This window comes from Mytilus galloprovincialis, chromosome 3 (genome assembly GCF_965363235.1).
Source record: "Mytilus galloprovincialis chromosome 3, xbMytGall1.hap1.1, whole genome shotgun sequence".
NCBI lineage: Eukaryota > Metazoa > Mollusca > Bivalvia > Mytilida > Mytilidae > Mytilus > Mytilus galloprovincialis.
The window spans coordinates 6,262,139-6,286,547 of NC_134840.1; the positions used below are offsets into that span (position 1 = coordinate 6,262,139).

Genomic DNA, 24,409 nt, shown 5'->3' on the forward strand with positions numbered 1-24,409 from the left:
TTCAGAAATTTTGTCAAATTTAGACTCAAAACTTGCACATCTGTCTTTTGATCGTAGAGAAGAAATAAAAACTTTGGTATTTTCTTTTACAAATCTTTTTCCAGATGTGCCAAACAAAACCACTGCTGTTTGTCATGATGTTGATGTAGGAGATGCTTCTCCAATTAAGCAACATCCTTACCGGCTTAATCCACTCAAACTTGAAGCTATGAGAAAAGAAATTAAATATATGCTTGACAATGATATTATTGAGCCGAGTAACAGTGAATGGAGCTCTCCTTGTCTCCTTGTGCCAAAACCAGATAAAACCTTTCGTTTCGTGACTGATTTCAGAAAAATAAATTCAGTCTCAAAATCTGATTCCTATCCTATTCCAAGGATAGACGATTGTATTGACAACATTGGTCAAGCAAAATTTGTGAGCAAATTTGATTTGTTGAAAGGTTATTGGCAAGTTCCATTGACACAGAGAGCTCGTGAAATATCAGCTTTTGTTACACCAGATGGCTTATTTCAATATACTGTAATGCCGTTTGGCATGAAAAGTGCACCAGCTACATTTCAAAGAATGATCAATAATGTTATAAAAGATTTAAACTGTTGTTATGCTTATATTGATGATCTAATTGTATGTAGTGATAGCTGGGAACAGCATTTAACACATTTGTATGATACTTTTGATAGATTGTCACAATCAAATTTGACTGTTAATCTGGGTAAAAGTGAATTTTGTCAGGCCACTGTTGATTATTTAGGGCATACAGTTGGCCAAGGTCAAGTGAAACCTATTATGGCTAAAGTGGAAGCTATTTCCAAATTTCCTCCTCCTACAAATAGAAAACAACTTATGAGATATTTAGGCATGATTGGATTTTACAGAAAATTTTGTTCAAATTTTGCTACTGTTGTTCAACCATTGACTCATCTTTTACGAAAAGATTCTAAATTTATCTGGAGTGAAAATTGTCAAAAAGCTTTTGAAAATAGCAAATCACTTTTAATTAATAGTCCAGTTCTGATTACTCCAGACTTTGAAAAACAATTTAAACTTGCCGTTGATGCAAGCGATGTAGGAATAGGAGCTGTTTTATATCAAGAGACAGATGATAATGTTGAAAAACCTATATCATATTTTTCTAAGAAATTAGATAAACATCAGAAAAATTATTCAACTATTGAAAAAGAGTGTTTTGCAATGTTGTCAGCACTTCAACATTTTGATGTATATTTGAATCCCACTGTATATCCTATTCTTGTTTATACTGATCATAATCCTCTCACCTTCATGCATAAAATGAGAAACAAGAATCAGAGGTTGACTAGGTGGAGTTTATTGTTACAGGAATATGATGTAATTGTAAAACATATTAAGGGTAAAGATAATGTAATAGCTGATGCTTTATCTAGAGCTTATTAAATCACTTTGTATATATTATGTATTTTTGTTCATATTATTCATGATAAGTTTTTGTTACACTAAAACTTCTTTTAAGGGGGGAGGTGTTATGATATTGTAATTAATATGTTTAATTATGTTGGCCTAATTTGTGTTGTATGGCCTGATAGTTGTTTACCAAATAATCTTATAACTGTGCAGTTTAGGAATCACTGGAACAATCACAGAATGATTGGAACTTTCTAGAATGATCCTTATAAAAGATGCGTAATTTAAACTTCTACGTTATTCCAGAAACTTCCGTTGTAACTTTCCAGGATTTTCCACAATGTTCCATTATAGAGTGTTCCAGAATTTTCCATGACAACACTATATATACAGACACTAAAGTTAAACTCTCATAATTAAACTTGGACATAGACATTGATAGACATTAGTATTCACAGCATTTGGATTGACACTTTTATTCTACAAACAACATCATACTGGATTGTGACATTAGTAGTGAACGTAATATTCAAATTGGATTCCGAAAGAATTCCGGATACAGATAAAGATAACAGATTGGACTCATATTTTGACAGTTAAGTTAACAGTAATATTTGTGTAATACCTTTTGTAAACTTTTGTATAATAAATCTTGTTAATTTTTATAACTGATTTGTGTCTTTTGTTGGCTACAATTTAAAGGCGATTTCTGGCCGTAACAATACTAATAGTTACCTTTGATATGAATTGACATTCCACTAGGCAGGACTACAACATTAGAATTTGGACTGGTTGGTCTGTTTGTTTTTGTCACAACATTATTGTTCACTGGTAATGGAGGCGAAGAGCTGACTGTCACTTTAAAAAGTAAACAATTTTTGTTTTGATCAATTCTATACAATAGTATATTGACTACAAGATATACTTTACTATATTAACCTCCAGATATAAATATTCTCTCAAAATAATAAAGCTGCCACAAAACTTTGTGGGTGGTGGAAATAATCCATACATTTGGTGAAATAATTAAAGCAAAATCATAAGTACTAAAAAAATAATAAATGTGCCAATCTATAGTGATTAAATTTTCTTTTATTGCTGAAGTTAAACATATTTATATATATGTAAACATATCAGTGATCGGGAAGGATGTGCGCCCTGCGCCTATAGCGCATATCGACCAGAAATGGCGCATAGAGTGACTAATGTAAGCGTCCACGTGGCGCACAATATTTTTCACTTCGTTTCGATACGTTTAGATATCGTCAAATAGATTTCCAAACTCGTTCCGTGCCGCCATGTGTGTGTACACAATTGTGTAATGTTCCTCCTTGATAGGAGCACCTATATATTTTTGGGACGTCTCGGGTGTTTTCTTATGGAAATAATAGAACCATAGGGTGTAACTGATTACCCAAAAAACGTAATTAACCATCATTCATGATATGATTTTTTACAACTTTAAGTTTGTGAAATTTGGCTAGTACAGAAAGATTTGTCTCTAATTATTATCTTTTAAATTAGTTCAGCTTCCTATTATTTCGATTGAAAAACCCCAAAGCCTTTTTATGAATATAGATTTGTCTCCATAAAAGGCGACTCACTGTCCTTGTCACTTTTTGGTCTTTGGCTTGTTTTGACATTTTGTAAACATGCCTTCAGCGAATTATTGTTTTGTTTTATCAATTAATGATACTCTCTACTGTTATTGTTGTCATCGTGATGAAGTAATAATAATACAAGAAGTGCAGAGGAAATGCCAGAAACGTCCTCTAATACGGAACTTCAGGAATAAGTATGGTATCGACGAAGACCCAAATTTAATGTAAAAAAAACATGAACATGAACAAGACAACAGTAAACATTGTAAATAAAGGTTATCTTAAATATTGTCTGGTTTGGAAGAAGTTATTTTACATTCTTTGAAATTGAAATAACAAAATCACAGGCACAATATCCATGATATTATTTAGAATCATAAAGGTAAGTACCACCATCTCTTTGCCGAGATATACACTTTTCCCCCACTGTAGTCAATTCAAATGGCCCATTCATTTGACAACATGGCCCATTATTTTTTAAAATGGCTCCTTGAATTCAATTTTGAGGTGCCCTGGGCCCATAGAGAAAAAATCCTTCCAGATCACTGCATATGTATATTTTCCCGTTTGAATGGTTTTATACGTTTTTTTTTTTTAGCCCTTTATAGCTTGTTGTACGGTGTGAGCCAAGGCTCCATGTTGAAGACAGTACCTTGACCTATAATGGTTTACTTTTATGACTTGGATGGAGAGTTGTCTCATTGGCACTCATACTCCATCTATATATGTATACTACATTTATTTGAATAATGAACACTTACAATCTTTATTTCCTGTCAATGATGGAACAGGCATACTAGCATTCTTTTCTGCCTGTAAGTTAGCAGCCTCATTAGCTTTAGCAGTAAAAGCAGTCTGTGGAACCAGTCTGGGCATTAATGGGATCAATCTTCTGCCTTCTATCAGCCATTCTGACATCGTATTTGGCCCTGAAACACTACACAGACATTCTATAAATAGTACATTTATCTTTGATACAATAGCATCTAAAAATATATGTTCAAATGACACAATGATCATGACCTCTTACACTATCACATATACAGGTTCAATGTACAGCAAAATCTAGGCCAAACCACCAATTTGACATGTATTCTTAAAATGTAGAGTCTTATAAGTATGTAAATAAACTATAAAAAGAAATTAGAATAAAATGTTAAAAAATTATTTTTTATCGTGAACCCCTGCATTCCTTAAGTAACCGCCGTTGCAACCAGCGCTAATCATACTAGCCATTCGCACAGAGAAAACAAAGTTATGTTTTGTTGAGGCACCCACAGGAATCTTCTGAGAATGCTGCCATCAACCACAAGAAAAGAAATAGATAATAACGGACCATCTTAACCCAAAACGAGCCTTAAGGAGGAAAAGAACAGTGATAGGAAATTATTTCTCTCTTACAGAATTCATTTGAAATTACATGTAAATGCACCTGATTTCGTATTCTTCAAATTCAATCTGATGCTCCCGAAAATATGTTATTCAAACATACAATCCTCGAGATACAACCACTTTTACAGATTACTGGCCATTCCCGATAGTTTGATGAACGAACACATAAGTTAAAATTCAACATCGACTAGTGATATTTATACTTTGTCCTTTACTCTCGGCGACTGAAACATTTTACAGCATTCCTGACGCGATTGGAAGCAGTACCTCTGGCCAAAGGAAGCCAGTCGAAATGGTATGGAATTGCTGATAAAATGTCATCTATTTTGGGGAAGAAAGTTAATAGAACATTCAGACCGCACAATCTATACAGTCTATACACAACCTGACAACTTATTGTATTATTCTTTCCACGATGCAAGAGGACAAACACATGTTGGCAGAATAATTTTAACAAACATTTTCACAACAAAAACATTTTATTTTAATTTCTTTTTATAGTTTATTTACATACTTACAATGAACTTTCACTTTCACTTTCAGTTGCTATTAATAACGTTACTTACCATTGTCACATTGTGACGTTTAAATTTTAACAACCCGATTTTGTACTTTAGCATGATTTTATGTATTGTTTTTATCCTGATGACGGTGCCCTAGGCACCGAAACATGTCGATCAATAAATTTCTGCAGCAGTCCCTAAAGTGTTGTTGTTATAAGACTCTCTACATTATATGTTTTTTTATCATAACGACCCTGCATACCCTCGGGTATCCACTTTATGGACTCTAACGTACTACAGACTCACCAGGCGTTGGTTCACTTTCGTTTGTAATTGAATTTATTCTTAAAAGTTCACATCATATTTAAGAACTAGTTTATGTTGGTCTGCCACTGATACATGGATATCATTAATTTCAGTATGGGATGAGAGAAAAAAGAACAAATAAAACCCAATCTTTGACAAACAATTTGGAAATGAATCAAACATTAACTTACTGAAGGCAATTTTAATCACCTTGAAATGAATTGGAAAATTTCTTTTGGTTCCATCATAATCTTATGATGTTCCCTAGTGTAACAATAGACCAGAAGTAAAAGAATTTGTTTGCACAAAGAAGTTAAAAATTAAAATAACATATCATAGGTCTATAGAAATCAATACTTTCACTTCACATCTCATCTCATTTACAAACCATGTGACACCCTAATGGAAGTATCTCTTAAGAAATTAATTGTCTAGGCCTTTGAATTTCTTTCCTTATAAAAACACTAAGATCACTAGATATCTCTTTTGGCTAAACGTCAGACAGGAAAAAGATTTCTCTGTCCTAGTAAACCAGTCTCGTGAACCCTAAATCAGAAAGGAAATTCTGGATCACTTTAAGATTACATTTCCATCTTTAATCTGTTTTATCATTTTTCCACTATGCCTATACCCTTGTGTTAATAGGTATATCCATTACAGCTTAATAATAATATAGCTACATACTAATCTGCTACTGTGCAAAGCTTTTCATCATTAATGGCCCTTCGTACTTCAGCTCTGTGTCGTTCTGTTGAAATACTGAAAATATATATATTTTTGTTGTTGAATAGTACAAAGAGTTTCAAGTATATACATGTACCAAGCAAACAGAATGACACTTAAAAACTACTTTAATACTATTGCATACAATGTGATGGGATTGAAATGATGGAATATTAATATCCTTCAAACCACTCACATACAATAGTTAACCATTGAATATTAATATCCTTCAAACCACTCACATACAATAGTTAACCATTCATTTACCTATAAAATGTATTATAGTTAATTACAATCATTTACTTACAAAAATTTTTTCATAGTGCCTAACAGCGGTATAAATTTGTTGTACCCTATTACCTCAAGTAGTATTGTAAGTCTTGTAAAATCTTCTTCTTTTCTTTGGTCAAATCTCCTTGAGCTCTGAATGCTGATATTAAAGAAGAGTATGCTTCTAATTCCAATCTCCGTAGTATTCTTTTTGAGTCGTCACGAGTCATATCAAGCAGTAATGGCCACATTTTTACCTACAAAGAATGATGATGCTATATAGATATATATCATTTTTATTTAATGTAATAACATGTATGTACAAGATCATTAATGGAAAACTATTCTTCTAACCCTGAAAAAAATTCAAGGAAAAGAAAAACTTCAATCTTTTTTACATGTTTTTTAAACGTTTTTTAATTATGCATTTTAATACAGGAATTTGTTGTAAGTTTGATTAACTTCTCAGCAGCAATAATCTTGACTAACAATGACTAAGTAACAAACATTTCATAATTTAATTTGAAAATAACCACTGCATGGTTAACATTTAATATTCCACTAAAGTTAAAGTGCTATGCTGTTGAATATTAATCCCTTCAAACAAAAATATTTGTAGAAAAATTCTTTTTAATTTCTGAAATCTCAAATAAGAAAAATTTTACACCCACCCCTTCCACATTTTTTTTCACCTCGCCCTTTCCTTATTAAAAAAATAATTTCATTCCAAATTTCTAATGGAGTTGGCAACAATAACTACTCATTTAAATACATCATAAAATATTAAAATATAAAATGACATAGTCATGGTTAAAATTAATATTAATAAACAGTAACTTCTAAAAATAAATTTACAGCTACACATCTCAAGACATTCATCATTTCTTTACACATAATTTTTAAGCAGTGTACGGGAGGTAATCAAGTAATCAAACATATATATAACAGTGTTCTTTACATTTTAATTGGATTACCTCCCCTTCACTGCTTTAAAATTTTCTAAATTGTCCTTTAACCAGAAAAACCCTTGTTTTCCCCCTTTTTTGTCCCTAATTGCTTGATGATTTGAACCATCAATCCAAACCTTTAACATGTGGTTTTAAACATTGTGGTATAATTTCAGAGCAATTGAAATGCTTATACACAAGTGATATCCTGAAAGTATAAAAATGCTTGTTTTGGGCCCCTAATTCCAAAACGGTAGGAACCATCATCCCCAAAATCAATCCCAACCTTCCTTTTGGGGTATTGAACCTTTTTAAAAAAAATTAAAGAGATCCATTCACTTTAACTAAAATTATTGTCCGGACACCAAATGTGTCTTCGGAAGACGACAACGCAGACGACATCATACCATTAACCAACGCAAATATTTTTTGCGTTCGTATAAAATTAAAATCTAATGAAGATGTGTGCATCTTTTCAAATTAACACAAACTTATAAATTCATACAGGTTCCAGTTATCACCATTAAAGGAAGATTCATGGTATACCGCCATCTTGGTTTGTACTATGCAATGCAGTACACAATCAGTCTGGTTATTTGCTCCAATCTTCATATGAAGAAAACCTGCTGATTTTAAAATTGTATTATCCAAAATATTTAAACAAATACCAAACATTTGCATTTTTGGAATCATTTTTTTCAACTAAGCCATTTACATGTAAGGGGAAATAACTCTTTTAGTAAATAATTTATACTGGTCTGATTGGGAAATTTTAAATTTATACTTGTAGCAAGAAAACTAGTTTGGTGACACCATTTTTAATTTTTATTTTCTTAAAACATATTATAAAACCTATCTTCTCACAATTTATTTCAAAATTCTATCTCATAGATTTCTTTTTATGCACAAAAATGTGTTTTTTCATGACCATTCTAAGCAAATTTAGGCAAATTTCAACAACTCATAGCTTGAAAAATAGCACGGTAACCCATCCTTTTTATTATATTTTTGAAAAGATCATAGTCAAATCTTCATTTTGGCAAAGTACAAGAAAATTCTATCTCGGGGAAACATATACCGATGATCTACCTTAAGGCACTTAAAATTGTTCAAAGTCTTTGCTGTCACTGTTAAAATATGTTGGTTATTTCCACTGATCCACTACTCTAATTCACTGATTGAAAAAGTATTTTTGAATTTTAGTCTATGTTTTCTCTACTAGTTTAACAGAGTGACCTAGTTCAGTAGTTATATCAGATATAGTAAATAGATTCATCCACTGTGTGGCACTGATCAACTATAATTCAGCAATTGAAAAAGTATTAGAATTTAAATCTATTATTATTGTTTTATCTACTAGTTTTAAAGAGTCCTAGGTGTACCAGATGGTGCTAAAGTAAATAAATAAATTCATCCAGCTGATAAGGTCGGTCCATGAAATGCTTTATTGGCTTTAAAAGTTTAATCATGTCCTTCATTTATATTAATTTAAGACAAATAAGGACAGCTGTGCGAGCTGAGCAGCTCTTTTTCTTCAGGTAAGGAATCTCATTCAAAACCAAATGCGATTGGTTCATGCAAAAAACCTTATGCAGTGTCGGAAGCAATGTACAGAAAATTCTCTCTCTTGGCTATTTAGTATTTACATGCAAGATTAACAGTTGAGATCAACTTTTCAGAAGCGTCACTGTGTGTACTATTTCATTGTATTGACACATTGAGCCAAAGTTTTGCATGAACAGAAAATAGTATTATTGACCATTCTGAGACCTGAATTGTGTTTGGGTGTAAAATAGCTTTCTTATAAAAGAAATAAAAGCAATAAAATGATCTAAAATTCAACATTTTTTAACTTTCCTTTGTTCAAATCCCACTAAAAATACCTTGTGTAATAAAATACGTACTTCAAAGATAAGTTATACGTCTTAATCAGGATTTGCAATCAACAGCAAGCAGAAATAAAAGAAAAACTAAATGCAACTAGATCACATCGCTCCCTTTTCTTCCATCTTGGAACGGCGGGTGACTAGAGCGCATGCGCTGAAAAGTAAAAAGCAAAGGAAAAATGTTTTTATAACCGATGGGAAAGACAAAAATATTGAAAATAATAATATCTTTTATTCAAATTTGAATTAATTAAGTACAGTATTGATTTTTTTTATAAAAGCTTGGGACTAAAGGAGTTTTCAGGTTAGTTATCATTTATGTTTTACTTGCAAAAATAATTTTTATTGCGCCTGCGTTGTTTACAATATGGAGGACACCTAGCAGAAAAATGTAAAGAAAAAAATGTCATAAACAATATAGAATATACAACAATTATTTCAATTTTTAAGAAACAAAGATGTTTTAGGTTATGTATCAATTTGGGTGAATATTTAAATGCAATGATAATTAAACACTGGCATCATTCATGAAACTGATAGGACATTTTCTTATACTAAGACTCAAGTTATAGTCAGTTTAGCTGCGGAACCGTAGCTCTTAGGTATCAAAAAATAGCATAAGGACATATGGTCCGCAAATAGTCAAAAAAATAGCATAAGGACCTAAGAGCTACGGTTCCGCAGCTATAGTCAGTTCGGCACGGAAACAAGACGTTTCGGCCAACAATGATAAGGCCAGTTCGGCCATGATCGTTTCAGCCATTTATCAATTCGGCCATGGTATCAAAGTAGTTGTAGTCATAACTTTATTTGAGATTGAAATAGCTAATGTTGTGTAGCAGGGTTGCTTGCCCTCCTTAGTACAGGTAGAACATATAAAGCCAGTCTTAATCAACTGAGCTAGGGAATGGATTCTTTGGCTCAGTGGGTTAACGCACTGACTGTCACACAGGCGACTGGGGTTCGAATCCTGTTGGTGACAATATCAATTTGTAGAGTAGATACATTCTCTCGGGTTACATTTGGCACCTAACTATAAAAAATCCACGATGGTTATCTGGAGTATAGCCAGGGTTTGTGTTGTAAGAGTCATATATAAAGATATGATGACTCTTGTGGTGGGGGAATAGTGTAGCGGGGTTGCTTCCCATCCTTAGTACAGGTAGCACATATAAAGCCAGTCTTAATCAACTGAGCTAGGGAATGGATTCTTTGGCTCAGTGGGTTAATACTGACTGTCAAGCAGGCAATCGGGGTTTCGAATCCAGGTGGTGACAATATAAATTTGTAGAGTAGATACATGCTCTTCGGTTACAGTTGTGTTACACTAACCGGAGAGCATGAATTTTATTACAAAATTGCTGTTCTCCACAGGACTTTAAGATGTGTTAAAAGGCAGCGGGTAAATCGACTGAGCTAAAGCTTTGCGTCGCCAGTAAAACTGCATTTATGACCGTCAAATTGCCTATTGATGGAAGCAACTCTTAGTACCTTTCTATCCTGAGGCCTGTATCCAGACTCAAATATAATTTTGTACAAGTTATTCTATAGATTTTACCTCAAAGACTTGTTTAAGCTGAGAAAAACAAATTGCTGCATCTATCTGCTCTTATTCTAAAAACTATATCATGTATATCAGAGGGTCGTTTAATTGTTATGTCACATTTAGATGAATAAACATGTACATGAAGTCTTGTTTAAAACTAGAAGAAACATAAATTATGAATTAAATTTAAACAAGAAAACCATTTTAACATGAATTTAAAGAACTGTATTACATACTAAGTCATAAATATACACTTTCAAACACTCTCCTTTTTTAAAACACCATTTGCATAAGTTTTCAATTTATCTATTACATAGTATTACATAGTAATGCAGAACAATTAGATATCAAGTTGGATGCAGAAAATGCATAACCTCCGATTTAATTTTTTACCACAGACGGAGAACATATCAATTTATTAGTTCAGTAATTTTCGTGTCTGCCCTTCCATTATGTGACTCAAGAAAAAATTCCCAAAAATGGGTAACAATTGTATGGAAAAGAGAAAATCAAGTGCACCTTTTTATGTTAGGGCGTGTTTGAGGTGTATATTTTGTCTTTAAAACGTACAAAGCAAGAGTATTTGATATATCATCTCGCTTCAGATTCTATCATTTTTATTTATCAAAGCTTCAGGTTTCCTTTATAACATAAAAAAATCACCGTATGAAAAGATGAAATATATGGGTCAAGTGAAATACCTATCTAATGAATCACAAAACAGAGTAGGTGTGTTCGAATAGCTATTTTTTACTTAAAGGTACTTGACGACAGTCTTTTAAGTTGGATGATGAAAATGCATATCTTCGAAAAAATTGTGTGTGATAACTAGGGTTTATAATCTTCAACCACTGAACATTTTTAGTCTGCCCTTCCACGAAATATTTAATTAAATTTTTTTAAATGTTTAAGAATTTTCGAAAATTCCACCTGACAACCGATGAGGCAATAGTTTTAAGTTGAATCAATGCAGACAAGTCTTAGATGCATGATTTTTTTATTAGATGTTAGTGGCTTTGAACTAGCTGTCAGATAACTGTGAGTACTCTCAGATCTGTTCATTGTGTCTTTTTTTGTCAGGATGTATAAGTACCCGGCCACGTCCACTTGAATTTTTGTCCATCTGATGAGTTAAGCCTTTTTCAACTGATTTTTATAGTTCGTTCTTATGTTGTACTGTTATACCACTGTCCCAGGTTAGGGGGAGGGTTGGGATCCTGCTAACATGTTTAACCCCGCCACATTATTTATGTATGTGCCAGTCCCAAGTCAGGAGTCTGTAATTCAGTGGTTGTCGTTTGTTTATGTGTTACATATTTGTTTATTTGTTCATTTTTTTATATAAATAAGGCTGTTAGTTTTCTTGTTTGAATTGTTTTACATTGTCTTATCTGGACCTTTTATAGCTGACTATGCGGTATGGGCTTTGCTCATTGTTGAAGGTCATACGGTGGCCTATAGTTGTTAATGTCTGTATCATTTTGGTCTCTTGTGGACAGTTGTCTCATTGGCAATTATACCACATCTTCTTTTTTATAAGATCATTAACTGATGCTCATTAGCTAGAAGATACATTTATCTTTTAAAATACAACTGATATATAAGGATTATAATGATGCTATGTGGATATATCTATCGGTTTTCAAGAGCAAAATTGGCAGTGCATCATCCCTACAATGGCTTCCATTTCTATGATTGTGAAAATGAACTGACGTAATGAAGAGATAATTTTGACTGTTCAATCGAACACAAAGTGGGCACCTGTTATTTTAAATGTTCATCTGAGTGAATTTTGGGCTTTCCAATAACAAAACATGGAGAGCCATTTCTGCTTACAACAGTTTTTAAATTATCATGCTTATTGCAACTTTTTATACGACCGCAAAAATTGAAAATTTTTGGTCGTATATATATTGGTATCACGTTGGCGTCGTCGTCGTTGTCCGAAGACTTTTGGTTTTCGCACTATAACTTTAGTTTAAGTAAATAGAAATCTATGAAATTTAAACACAAGGTTTATGACCACAAAAGGAAGGTTGGGATTGATTTTGGAAGTTTTATTCCCAACAGTTTAGGAATTAGGGGCCAAAAAGGGCCCAAATAAGCAAATTTTTCTCATTTCAGATTTCATAAATAAGAAGAAAATTTTTTTGAGAGTATTAATATTCAACAGCATAGTGAATTTCTCAAAGGCAAAAAACAAATTAAAGTTTATTAGACCACATTCATTCTGTGTCAGAAATCTATGCTGTGTCTACTATTTAATCACAATCCAAATTTAGAGCTGAATCCAGCTTGAATGTTGTGTCCATACTTGCCCCAACCGTTCAGGGTTCAACCTCTGTGGTCGTATAAAGCTGTGCCCTGCGGAGAATCTGGTTGATCATTGTTGATAATAATGGCATGACAAAATTTGTAAAACACACATTTTTACAGGACTCAAAAGATGTGCATGCACATTTGTCAATTTAATTTTTGATCTGAGTGTTTTGGGGATTTTCCTGTTTCAAAGCATTGAAACATCTGTGTAAAACTTTTACATGACCTAAATCCCAGATACAATTTCAGTCATTGATTTTTAAAATTAAGTTGTGTGTGGCGAATATAATTGTTCCTGAATCCTTGTTTTGGTGCTGATATTGAAATTGTTATAGAATAGTCATTCAGAAAGATCCATCAGACATTGGCAAATGATAGTAGAATTTGGATTTGTATACATGTAGTTGTTGCAACTGGATCAAATGTTGAGTAAATATTCAGAATTTTAATGTAATAAATAACAATATGACTGGTAAAAATAGTCTTCGGTTCAGTGAAGAACTCATTAACTGGTAATTTTTAGACCAGACCTTAGGAAATATTAGATTAGAGAAAAACTTTGGCAAGAAATCTGTTTTATACATTAGATGATCTGTATACATGCATATACTCAACATCAGTTTTGATTATAAGACCATAAATATAAAAAAAAAAAATTGGTTGTATATTGGTATCATGTCGTCATCAGCGTTGTCCGAAGACGGATGATTTCTGGATAACAACTTTAGTATAAATGAATAGAAATCAATAAAATTTTAACACAAGGTTTAAAACCACTAAAGGAAGGTTGGGATTGATTTTTGGGGTTTTGGAAAAAGGGGCACAAATAAACTTTGTTTGAGTTCATCAAAAATTGAATTATTGGGGTTCTTTGATATGCCGAATCTAACTGTGCATTTAGATTCTTATATTTTGGTCCCGTTTTCAAATTGGTCTACATTAAGGTACAAAGGCTCCAAAATTAAACATAGTTTTATTGTCGAGCCTGCAACTTTTGTTGCAGAAAGCTCGACATAGGGATAGTGATCCGGCGGCGGCGGCGGTGTTAGCTAACTTCTTAAAAGCTTTATATTTTAGAAGGTGGAAGACCTGGATGCTTCATACTTTGTATATAGATGCCTCATGTTACGAAGTTTCCGTCAGTCACATGTCCAATGTCCTTGACCTCATTTTCATGGTTCAGTGACCACTTGAAAAAAAAGTTCAAATTTTTTGTAATGTTGAATTCTCTCTTATTATAAGTAATAGGATAACTATATTTGATATGTGCGTACCTTGCAAGGTCCTCATGTCTGTCAGACAGTTTTCACTTGACCTCGACCTCATTTCATGGATCAGTGAACAAGGTTAAGTTTTGGTGGTCAAGTCCATATCTCAGATACTATAAGCAATAAGGCTAGTATATTCGGTGTATGGAAGGACTGTAAGGTGTACATGTCCAACTGGCAGGTGTCATCTGACCTTGACCTCATTTTCATGGTTCAGTGGTTATAGTTAAATTTTTGTGTTTTGGTCTGTTTTTTTCATACTATATGCAATAGGTCTACTATATTTGTTGTATGGATTGATTGTAAGGTGTACATGTCTAGCGGGCAGATGTCATGTGACCTTGACCTCATTTTCATGGTTCAGTGGTCAAAGTTAAGTTTTTGAGTTTTGGTCTTTTTATCTAATACTATATGCCATAGGTCAACTATATTTGGTGTATGGAAATATTTTATGATCTTTATGTCAGTAGTGCAGGTTTCTTTTGACCCTGACCTCATTTTCACGGTTCATTGCACAGTGTTAAGTTTTTGTGTTTTGGTCTATTTTTCTTAAACTATAAGTAATAGGTCAACTATATATGTTGTATAGAAGCATTGTTAGCAGTACATGTCTGCCTGGCATGGTTCATCTGACCTTGACCTCATTTTCATGGTTCATTGGTCTTTGTTTAGCTATCTTGGTTAATGTTAAGTTTATGAGACAGTTGTAATAAAGCTTTATACTTAGGACTATTTACATAATATCAATGATTAGTATAGAAGGCGAGACATTTCAGCGTGTGCACTCTTGTTTTAACAAAAATTGAATTCTTAGGGTTCTTTGATATGCTGAATCCAAACATGTACTTAGATTTTTTATTATGGGCCCAGTTTTCAAGTTGGTCCAAATTGGGGTCACAAAATTAAACTTTGTTTGATTTCAACTAAAATTAAATATTCGTGGTTCTTTGATATGCTGAATCTAAACATGTATTTAGATTTTTGATATTTGGGCCCCTTTATCAATTTAATCACACTTTAAATTCAGAGCTATACCAAGCTTGAATGTCATGAATGTTGTGTCCATACTTGCCCCAACTGTTCAGGGTTCAACATCTGGGGTCGTATCAAGCTGTGCCATGCGGAGCATCTGGTTCACAATTATGAGCTTTCATTAGCAGAAGTTAAAAGTACATGTACCCAGTATGTAAATATTAATCAAATGTCTTATACTTTTTCAGTGTAAACAATGGGTGAAGAAATTGAAGTGAAGAAATGTGGTGTTAAATTCAAGCCTCCAGCTATTGTTGTCACTTACCTGCTGGTTGAAACTAGTAAATTACACAGAAGAACTATGCCTCTTCGTAATTTTACCAAAAACTCTGATGTTTCAAAAGCAGCCAGTGATTTAAGAACACATCCACGACATGGTCAATTTGTTAAGGGTCTTCCTAAAAGTCAGTTAGAAAGACTTATTTGTATCATTCGTGACAAACTTTGTGGAATGAGCTTAGAGGCTAGTTTAGCTAGAAATGAAGAAATGCAAAAGATTGATTCTGATGAAGACTTAAACAAGGTTGACCCAGAACTTCTGGCACGGAAGAAATCTGTAATGGAGGATACCTTTGAAAAGAACCAGAAGAAACCTGGTGATGCAGACTTTGAATATGATCTACAAGTTGATTTTGATAACCAAATAGTAGAAACTTGTGAATGGGACTCAGAAGGATCAAATGAAGATTTTTAGTTTTGATTTCAATAAAAAATATCTATGCAATTGAACAATGATAATTTAAAACTATCTTATACCAATGATAGGATCTTTGAAAACTACATACAATTATGAGGGCTTTTCTGATCTATCAGTCAAAATTATACATCTTTTCCTTATATTTCATAGTGTTTGATAGTGAAAACATTAAGTCACAGATATAACAGGGTCAATCTGATGCTTAAAATGATCCTTCTGCTGATATTCAGAAATCAGTGTCGAAATGTACAATAATAGACCAATTTATAGACACCAGTCTGTTGAATTGAATTTGACTCTGTCACTCACTAATAAAAAGAACAAATAATTTATAACGCTCATAATAATAATGTTTTACCTTTGTAACTTTGGGGCCTTTAAAGCTAACTATGCAGTAAGGGTTTTGCTCATTGTGATAGTTGTAAAATTTCTGTGTTATTTGGTCTCTTGTGGAGAGTTGTCCCATTTGCAATCATACCACATCGTGAATAAAAGCAATTGTAGGTCACTGTACAACCTTCAACAATGATAAAACTCATACTATTTAGTCAGCTATAAACATGTAAAACAAAATAAGCAAGAACAATTATGGCTTTATTTGTAACAGTGCAATTAGCAATTATAAAAAAAAATCAAATATAACTGACATGAACCAAAAACATTCACTGATTTGTAGGCTTGACTTTGGACACACACATAAAGAATATGGTGGGGTTAAACACGTTACTGGGCACTCATCCCTATTTAATCTGTTTTAATCAAGGAATTGGATATTGATTTAATATTGCTTAAATGTAACTCATCTAAATATATAAATACAAATGAAATAGATATATATATATATTATTTTTATACAGTATAAAACAAGTAGAGCAGCTATATCATGTTGTACAGTAATATAAATATTTATAGAAACTGATAGAATTCTCATTGTACATACCATGAATATAAGAAATTATTATTGAGTAAAAGCTATGATTGACTAGTTTATAGAGAAATTATGCCCATGTTTTATTTACACTGATTTTGTAACTAATATTATTTGTTTGTATGTCTATGAAATGTTTATAATTTATAAAGCATTTTCATAAGTGTTAGAGAATAACTGGTGAGGTTAATTTTAATTGCACACTTTTAGCTAAAATATGTTTACAGATTGCTGTTTGGTGAGCCAAGGCTCTTTGTTGGATGGAGAGTTGTCTCATTGGCACTCATAACACACCTTATTTTTATTATCCAATTGTATTGCTGAAAGAGTGATTCTAGGTTTCTTTTCACTACTTTGAAAAATACAGCCCATATCTTAGAAAATGGGCAAGAGTTGTGGAAAATACTTGATAAAATCTGCTTATTTTGTACAGGCCCATATCATGTTGAGAGTTGGCCTTTGATATTATTAGAAATAAAAATACTTCCATCAACATTCATGTATTAATGTTAACAAAATTCACATGTGTTCTATGTTTTTGTCTTGCCTAATTGTTTATCTGTAGAAGAATTATTTATGATTTAGTTTATAAATATTTTGATAAAAGGGTACATGTATGTAATAGAAGACATGTCAATTGAGTTTCTTGACTTGCCATCACTACAAATAATTATGATTTCTGCAAAGACTATGCGATTATTCAGATTTTTAATTTTTAAGAAAAAGAATTATCAGTACCAAGTAGTTGAATTTGTTTTCTATATATTTTTTTTTTAACTATTTATGATTGGAAACATAGAGATTAGAAAAGAGTAGTAACATATTAATCTTGCAGATTATTTAAGTGTGTTATTTTCTTCTGTCTTCCAGACATTGTAATATTGTAGTCAATATTTTCATGGAAGAATCTTAATCTACTTTTATGTGTTACATTTGATGCATATTTGATTTTATCTGAGAGGTGGAAGAAAGTTTTCAATATGCGTATGTTTTATAATTGTGCTATGAAGCAGTTTATGTTTTATTACACAATAAGTTGTACATACGATTAGCTTTCCTATTTATAAATTAAATGCTCAACAAACATTTTTGCTTATGAATTATTTTTGGTCAGATAATGCACAAAGACCATATCATTCCTAATAAAAAGTGTTGTTAGTAACATGAAGGTAGGATTGATTAATCATTGTTTGCTTAATAACGTCTAGTGGCAAGGAACTTGGGGAAAAAAGGGCCTATTCTGTGTAATCCATTCCATTTTCAACCCTCAGCATATTTCTACTTCAAGCTTTTAAAGTTTGTATAGATATTGAAGATATTCACTCATAGTTTATAGTATAAAAAGAAAGATGTAGTATGATTGCCGATGAGACAACTCTCCACAAGAGACCAAATGACACAGAAATTAACAACTATAGGCCAACCGATGTCCTTTATCAATGAACATTTGGATAAGTTTTGCAGATTTTTGACATGAGGTAATTTAGTCCAGTTTTGGCAGTAATCTAAATAGATGGTACATTTATTGAATTCCTCTTACAGAGTTTTTGAAGAGTAGAAAGTCTTCAAACTTTCTAGAAACACAAAGCTACATGAAAACAATGGCAAAAGAGAACATTAAATCCACAAGAAACTACAGAAAGTTATAAGGACAGACATTCAAAATGTTTATTTTGGTTAATGATTATAATTTGGTTATTCTTTTGTCATTTTGGTAATGAATGTTGCCTATCAAACCCCTGGCTGGTTCAAACCAGTACTGTTAAATTGTTCTCAGCTGCTTATCTGCCAAACACCAGACATTGAGGAGTATTAAAAGATTAAGACATATCAGATTCTAAATAATGTTCCTTGAGTAGGTGAAATGTTTGGACTGTTACTAAGTGAACTAGTACGTTAAAAAAACACAAATCAGGGGCCCCATGGCCGAGTGGTCATAGTAGTTGAATTACTATATCACTTGCCTGTCAACACTGAGGTTGTGAGTTCCTGCAAAAGACAGGTGCACTTGTCTCCAATATTTGCTGCTGGAGATTGTGAAGACACCCATAATTTAATCAATTATTCCAAATCTAAGGTTTTAATATGCCCATAAAAGAGGGATACATTATGGTGTACCGTTGTCTGTCATCAATACATTGTAATTTCTATGGTCATAACCTCACTTTTAAGTTTATAAATTTTAGATTTTACCATTCTGAGTTCTGGTGTATGGCATTTTTCATGCAAAATGTGGAATACTTTAACATGTAAGTTATGTAAATATTCAGTCAATGAACCATGACTGATGGTGCATGGCTGAACAATCTCAATAGAAATGAAATATGTCAATGCTTATGGTGTAACACCACTAATTCGGGCCCGGCCAGAAAGCACATACCAGAAAGTAGTACATATTTAACGCAAAATAGTTCCTACGCATGAGTGTAACTTTCAAAATATGTAGGATATTTAGGTATTTTTGGCATCAAATGAAAGCTAAAGGACTGGTGATCATTGTAGAACACTTTTGGACTTTTAATTAAATATTAAAAAAACTGAACCAAATTTTAAAAAGAGGGTACATTTAGTCTGTTTGTCAGATCTGAAGTACCTGTTTTGGTACATCCGAAGTTCCGGGAACCAGTTCTTTCTTATATGCCAAGGTATGTTGATTTTTTCAGTAGAAGACACCATAAAGTGTTGCTTTGAAATGCAATGATTGCCACTTTATTTGAACTTAAAATATAAGAGGTGTTGGGCCACATATAAAAAATTGATATCGACTTGTAGCACAGGAACAGGGCAACAAATACATACCAGTAGATGTATGCTTTGTTGTGACAACTTTCGGCATTTAGCACACTCCCGGAAATCTATGACAGTCTGGAAAGTCACTTCCGTTTAATGAATTGTGGACAAACTATACATGCGACCCCCTATAAATAGCGGCAGAAAGTTAGCAAACTGCCAGGGCAACTAACTAATAACACTAAAGTTGTGCTCAGCCGAGAAACTCGCCGGTATTTTTGAACAAACGGAGAAAACGATTAGACCCAATAGCGTTAGCGGAGGTGTCATTTTCTTAACGTAATCGTAAACACGCACACCTTAGGTTGACAGACGTTGCGGGCATAATATTTGGGCCACATATAAAAAATTGATATCGACTTGTAGCACAGGAACAGGGCAACAAATACATACCAGTAGATGTATGCTTTGTTGTGACAACTTTCGGCATTTAGCACACTCCCGGAAATCTATGACAGTCTGGAAAGTCACTTCCGTTTAATGAATTGTGGACAAACTATACATGCGACCCCCTATAAATAGCGGCAGAAAGTTAGCAAACTGCCAGGGCAACTAACTAATAACACTAAAGTTGTGCTCAGCCGAGAAACTCGCCGGTATTTTTGAACAAACGGAGAAAACGATTAGACCCAATAGCGTTAGCGGAGGTGTCATTTTCTTAACGTAATCGTAAACACGCACACCTTAGGTTGACAGACGTTGCGGGCATAATATTTGGGCCACATATAAAAAATTGATATCGACTTGTAGCACAGGAACAGGGCAACAAATACATACCAGTAGATGTATGCTTTGTTGTGACAACTTTCGGCATTTAGCACACTCCCGGAAATCTATGACAGTCTGGAAAGTCACTTCCGTTTAATGAATTGTGGACAAACTATACATGCGACCCCCTATAAATAGCGGCAGAAAGTTAGCAAACTGCCAGGGCAACTAACTAATAACACTAAAGTTGTGCTCAGCCGAGAAACTCGCCGGTATTTTTGAACAAACGGAGAAAACGATTAGACCCAATAGCGTTAGCGGAGGTGTCATTTTCTTAACGTAATCGTAAACACGCACACCTTAGGTTGACAGACGTTGCGGGCATAATATTTGGGCCACATATAAAAAATTGATATCGACTTGTAGCACAGGAACAGGGCAACAAATACATACCAGTAGATGTATGCTTTGTTGTGACAACTTTCGGCATTTAGCACACTCCCGGAAATCTATGACAGTCAGGAAAGTCACTTCCGTTTAATGAATTGTGGACAAACTATACATGCGACCCCCTATAAATAGCGGCAGAAAGTTAGCAAACTGCCAGGGCAACTAACTAATAACACTAAAGTTGTGCTCAGCCGAGAAACTCGCCGGTATTTTTGAACAAACGGAGAAAACGATTAGACCCAATAGCGTTAGCGGAGGTGTCATTTTCTTAACGTAATCGTAAACACGCACACCTTAGGTTGACAGACGTTGCGGGCATCATATTTGGGCCACATATAAAAAATTGATATCGACTTGTAGCACAGGAACAGGGCAACAAATACATACCAGTAGATGTATGCTTTGTTGTGACAACTTTCGGCATTTAGCACACTCCCGGAAATCTATGACAGTCTGGAAAGTCACTTCCGTTTAATGAATTGTGGACAAACTATACATGCGACCCCCTATAAATAGCGGCAGAAAGTTAGCAAACTGCCAGGGCAACTAACTAATAACACTAAAGTTGTGCTCAGCCGAGAAACTCGCCGGTATTTTTGAACAAACGGAGAAAACGATTAGACCCAATAGCGTTAGCGGAGGTGTCATTTTCTTAACGTAATCGTAAACACGCACACCTTAGGTTGACAGACGTTGCGGGCATCATATTTGGGCCACATATAAAAAATTGATATCGACTTGTAGCACAGGAACAGGGCAACAAATACATACCAGTAGATGTATGCTTTGTTGTGACAACTTTCGGCATTTAGCACACTCCCGGAAATCTATGACAGTCTGGAAAGTCACTTCCGTTTAATGAATTGTGGACAAACTATACATGCGACCCCCTATAAATAGCGGCAGAAAGTTAGCAAACTGCCAGGGCAACTAACTAATAACACTAAAGTTGTGCTCAGCCGAGAAACTCGCCGGTATTTTTGAACAAACGGAGAAAACGATTAGACCCAATAGCGTTAGCGGAGGTGTCATTTTCTTAACGTAATCGTAAACACGCACACCTTAGGTTGACAGACGTTGCGGGCATCATATTTGGGCCACATATAAAAAATTGATATCGACTTGTAGCACAGGAACAGGGCAACAAATACATACCAGTAGATGTATGCTTTGTTGTGACAACTTTCGGCATTTAGCACACTCCCGGAAATCTATGACAGTCTGGAAAGTCACTTCCGTTTAATGAATTGTGGACAAACTATACATGCGACCCCCTATAAATAGCGGCAGAAAGTTAGCAAACTGCCAGGGCAACTAACTAATAACACTAAAGTTGTGCTCAGCCGAGAAACTCGCCGGTATTTTTGAACAAACGGAGAAAACGATTAGACCCAATAGCGTTAGCGGAGGTGTCATTTTCTTAACGTAATCGTAAACACGCACACCTTAGGTTGACAGACGTTGCGGGCATCATATTTGGGCCACATATAAAAAATTGATATCGACTTGTAGCACAGGAACAGGGCAACAAATACATACCAGTAGATGTATGCTTTGTTGTGACAACTTTCGGCATTTAGCACACTCCCGGAAATCTATGACAGTCTGGAAAGTCACTTCCGTTTAATGAATTGTGGACAAACTATACATGCGACCCCCTATAAATAGCGGCAGAAAGTTAGCAAACTGCCAGGGCAACTAACTAATAACACTAAAGTTGTGCTCAGCCGAGAAACTCGCCGGTATTTTTGAACAAACGGAGAAAACGATTAGACCCAATAGCGTTAGCGGAGGTGTCATTTTCTTAACGTAATCGTAAACACGCACACCTTAGGTTGACAGACGTTGCGGGCATCATATTTGGGCCACATATAAAAAATTGATATCGACTTGTAGCACAGGAACAGGGCAACAAATACATACCAGTAGATGTATGCTTTGTTGTGACAACTTTCGGCATTTAGCACACTCCCGGAAATCTATGACAGTCTGGAAAGTCACTTCCGTTTAATGAATTGTGGACAAACTATACATGCGACCCCCTATAAATAGCGGCAGAAAGTTAGCAAACTGCCAGGGCAACTAACTAATAACGCTAAAGTTGTGCTCAGCCGAGAAACTCGCCGGTATTTTTGAACAAACGGAGAAAACGATTAGACCCAATAGCGTTAGCGGAGGTGTCATTTTCTTAACGTAATCGTAAACACGCACACCTTAGGTTGACAGACGTTGCGGGCATCATATTTGGGCCACATATAAAAAATTGATATCGACTTGTAGCACAGGAACAGGGCAACAAATACATACCAGTAGATGTATGCTTTGTTGTGACAACTTTCGGCATTTAGCACACTCCCGGAAATCTATGACAGTCTGGAAAGTCACTTCCGTTTAATGAATTGTGGACAAACTATACATGCGACCCCCTATAAATAGCGGCAGAAAGTTAGCAAACTGCCAGGGCAACTAACTAATAACGCTAAAGTTGTGCTCAGCCGAGAAACTCGCCGGTATTTTTGAACAAACGGAGAAAACGATTAGACCCAATAGCGTTAGCGGAGGTGTCATTTTCTTAACGTAATCGTAAACACGCACACCTTAGGTTGACAGACGTTGCGGGCATAATATTTGGGCCACATATAAAAAATTGATATCGACTTGTAGCACAGGAACAGGGCAACAAATACATACCAGTAGATGTATGCTTTGTTGTGACAACTTTCGGCATTTAGCACACTCCCGGAAATCTATGACAGTCTGGAAAGTCACTTCCGTTTAATGAATTGTGGACAAACTATACATGCGACCCCCTATAAATAGCGGCAGAAAGTTAGCAAACTGCCAGGGCAACTAACTAATAACGCTAAAGTTGTGCTCAGCCGAGAAACTCGCCGGTATTTTTGAACAAACGGAGAAAACGATTAGACCCAATAGCGTTAGCGGAGGTGTCATTTTCTTAACGTAATCGTAAACACTCACACCTTAGGTTGACAGACGTTGCGGGCATAATATTTGGGCCACATATAAAAAATTGATATCGACTTGTAGCACAGGAACAGGGCAACAAATACATACCAGTAGATGTATGCTTTGTTGTGACAACTTTCGGCATTTAGCACACTCCCGGAAATCTATGACAGTCTGGAAAGTCACTTCCGTTTAATGAATTGTGGACAAACTATACATGCGACCCCCTATAAATAGTGGCAGAAAGTTAGCAAACTGCCAGGGCAACTAACTAATAACGCTAAAGTTGTGCTCAGCCGAGAAACTCGCCGGTATTTTTGAACAAACGGAGAAAACGATTAGACCCAATAGCGTTAGCGGAGGTGTCATTTTCTTAACGTAATCGTAAACACGCACACCTTAGGTTGACAGACGTTGCGGGCATAATATTTGGGCCACATATAAAAAATTGATATCGACTTGTAGCACAGGAACAGGGCAACAAATACATACCAGTAGATGTATGCTTTGTTGTGACAACTTTCGGCATTTAGCACACTCCCGGAAATCTATGACAGTCTGGAAAGTCACTTCCGTTTAATGAATTGTGGACAAACTATACATGCGACCCCCTATAAATAGCGGCAGAAAGTTAGCAAACTGCCAGGGCAACTAACTAATAACGCTAAAGTTGTGCTCAGCCGAGAAACTCG

At 34.5% G+C, this 24,409-nt stretch overlaps 2 protein-coding genes across 5 annotated transcripts in view; one reads left to right on the forward strand and one right to left on the reverse strand.

Moving 5' to 3' along the window:
- LOC143067043 (uncharacterized) overlaps positions 1-9,165 on the reverse strand; it is a 53,411-nt gene extending 44,246 nt beyond the window's left edge. For both annotated transcript variants that reach the window (XM_076240024.1, XM_076240023.1), the window contains exons 1-5: positions 9,031-9,165; positions 6,270-6,436; positions 5,871-5,945; positions 3,747-3,922; positions 2,120-2,242 (exon numbers count right to left, since the gene is read on the reverse strand). In XM_076240024.1, the coding sequence (XP_076096139.1) occupies positions 2,120-2,242; positions 3,747-3,922; positions 5,871-5,945; positions 6,270-6,430 (535 nt within the window). In that variant the 5' untranslated portion in view covers positions 6,431-6,436; positions 9,031-9,165. The remainder of the gene's footprint in view (positions 1-2,119; positions 2,243-3,746; positions 3,923-5,870; positions 5,946-6,269; positions 6,437-9,030) is intronic.
- A 55-nt stretch (positions 9,166-9,220) lies between these two features.
- On the forward strand, positions 9,221-17,888 carry LOC143067044 (centrosomal protein of 19 kDa-like). 3 transcript variants are annotated; one of them, XM_076240027.1, is made up of 2 exons: positions 9,221-9,316; positions 15,366-17,888. In XM_076240027.1, exon 2 carries the CDS (start codon positions 15,374-15,376, stop codon positions 15,869-15,871), a length of 498 nt encoding a protein of 165 aa, XP_076096142.1. In that variant the 5' UTR covers positions 9,221-9,316; positions 15,366-15,373; the 3' UTR covers positions 15,872-17,888. The 3 variants fall into 3 exon arrangements, with proteins under 3 accessions (XP_076096142.1, XP_076096140.1, XP_076096141.1); XM_076240025.1 differs by lacking the exon at positions 9,221-9,316 and adding an exon at positions 9,348-9,479; XM_076240026.1 differs by lacking the exon at positions 9,221-9,316 and adding an exon at positions 9,368-9,403.
- The last annotated feature ends 6,521 nt before the right edge of the window (positions 17,889-24,409 follow it).

What these genes read in the sequence shown, in the direction of transcription:
- LOC143067044 (XM_076240027.1), top strand. Translation starts at nt 15,374, where the DNA reads ATGGGTGAAGAAATTGAAGTGAAGAAATGTGGTGTTAAATTCAAGCCT.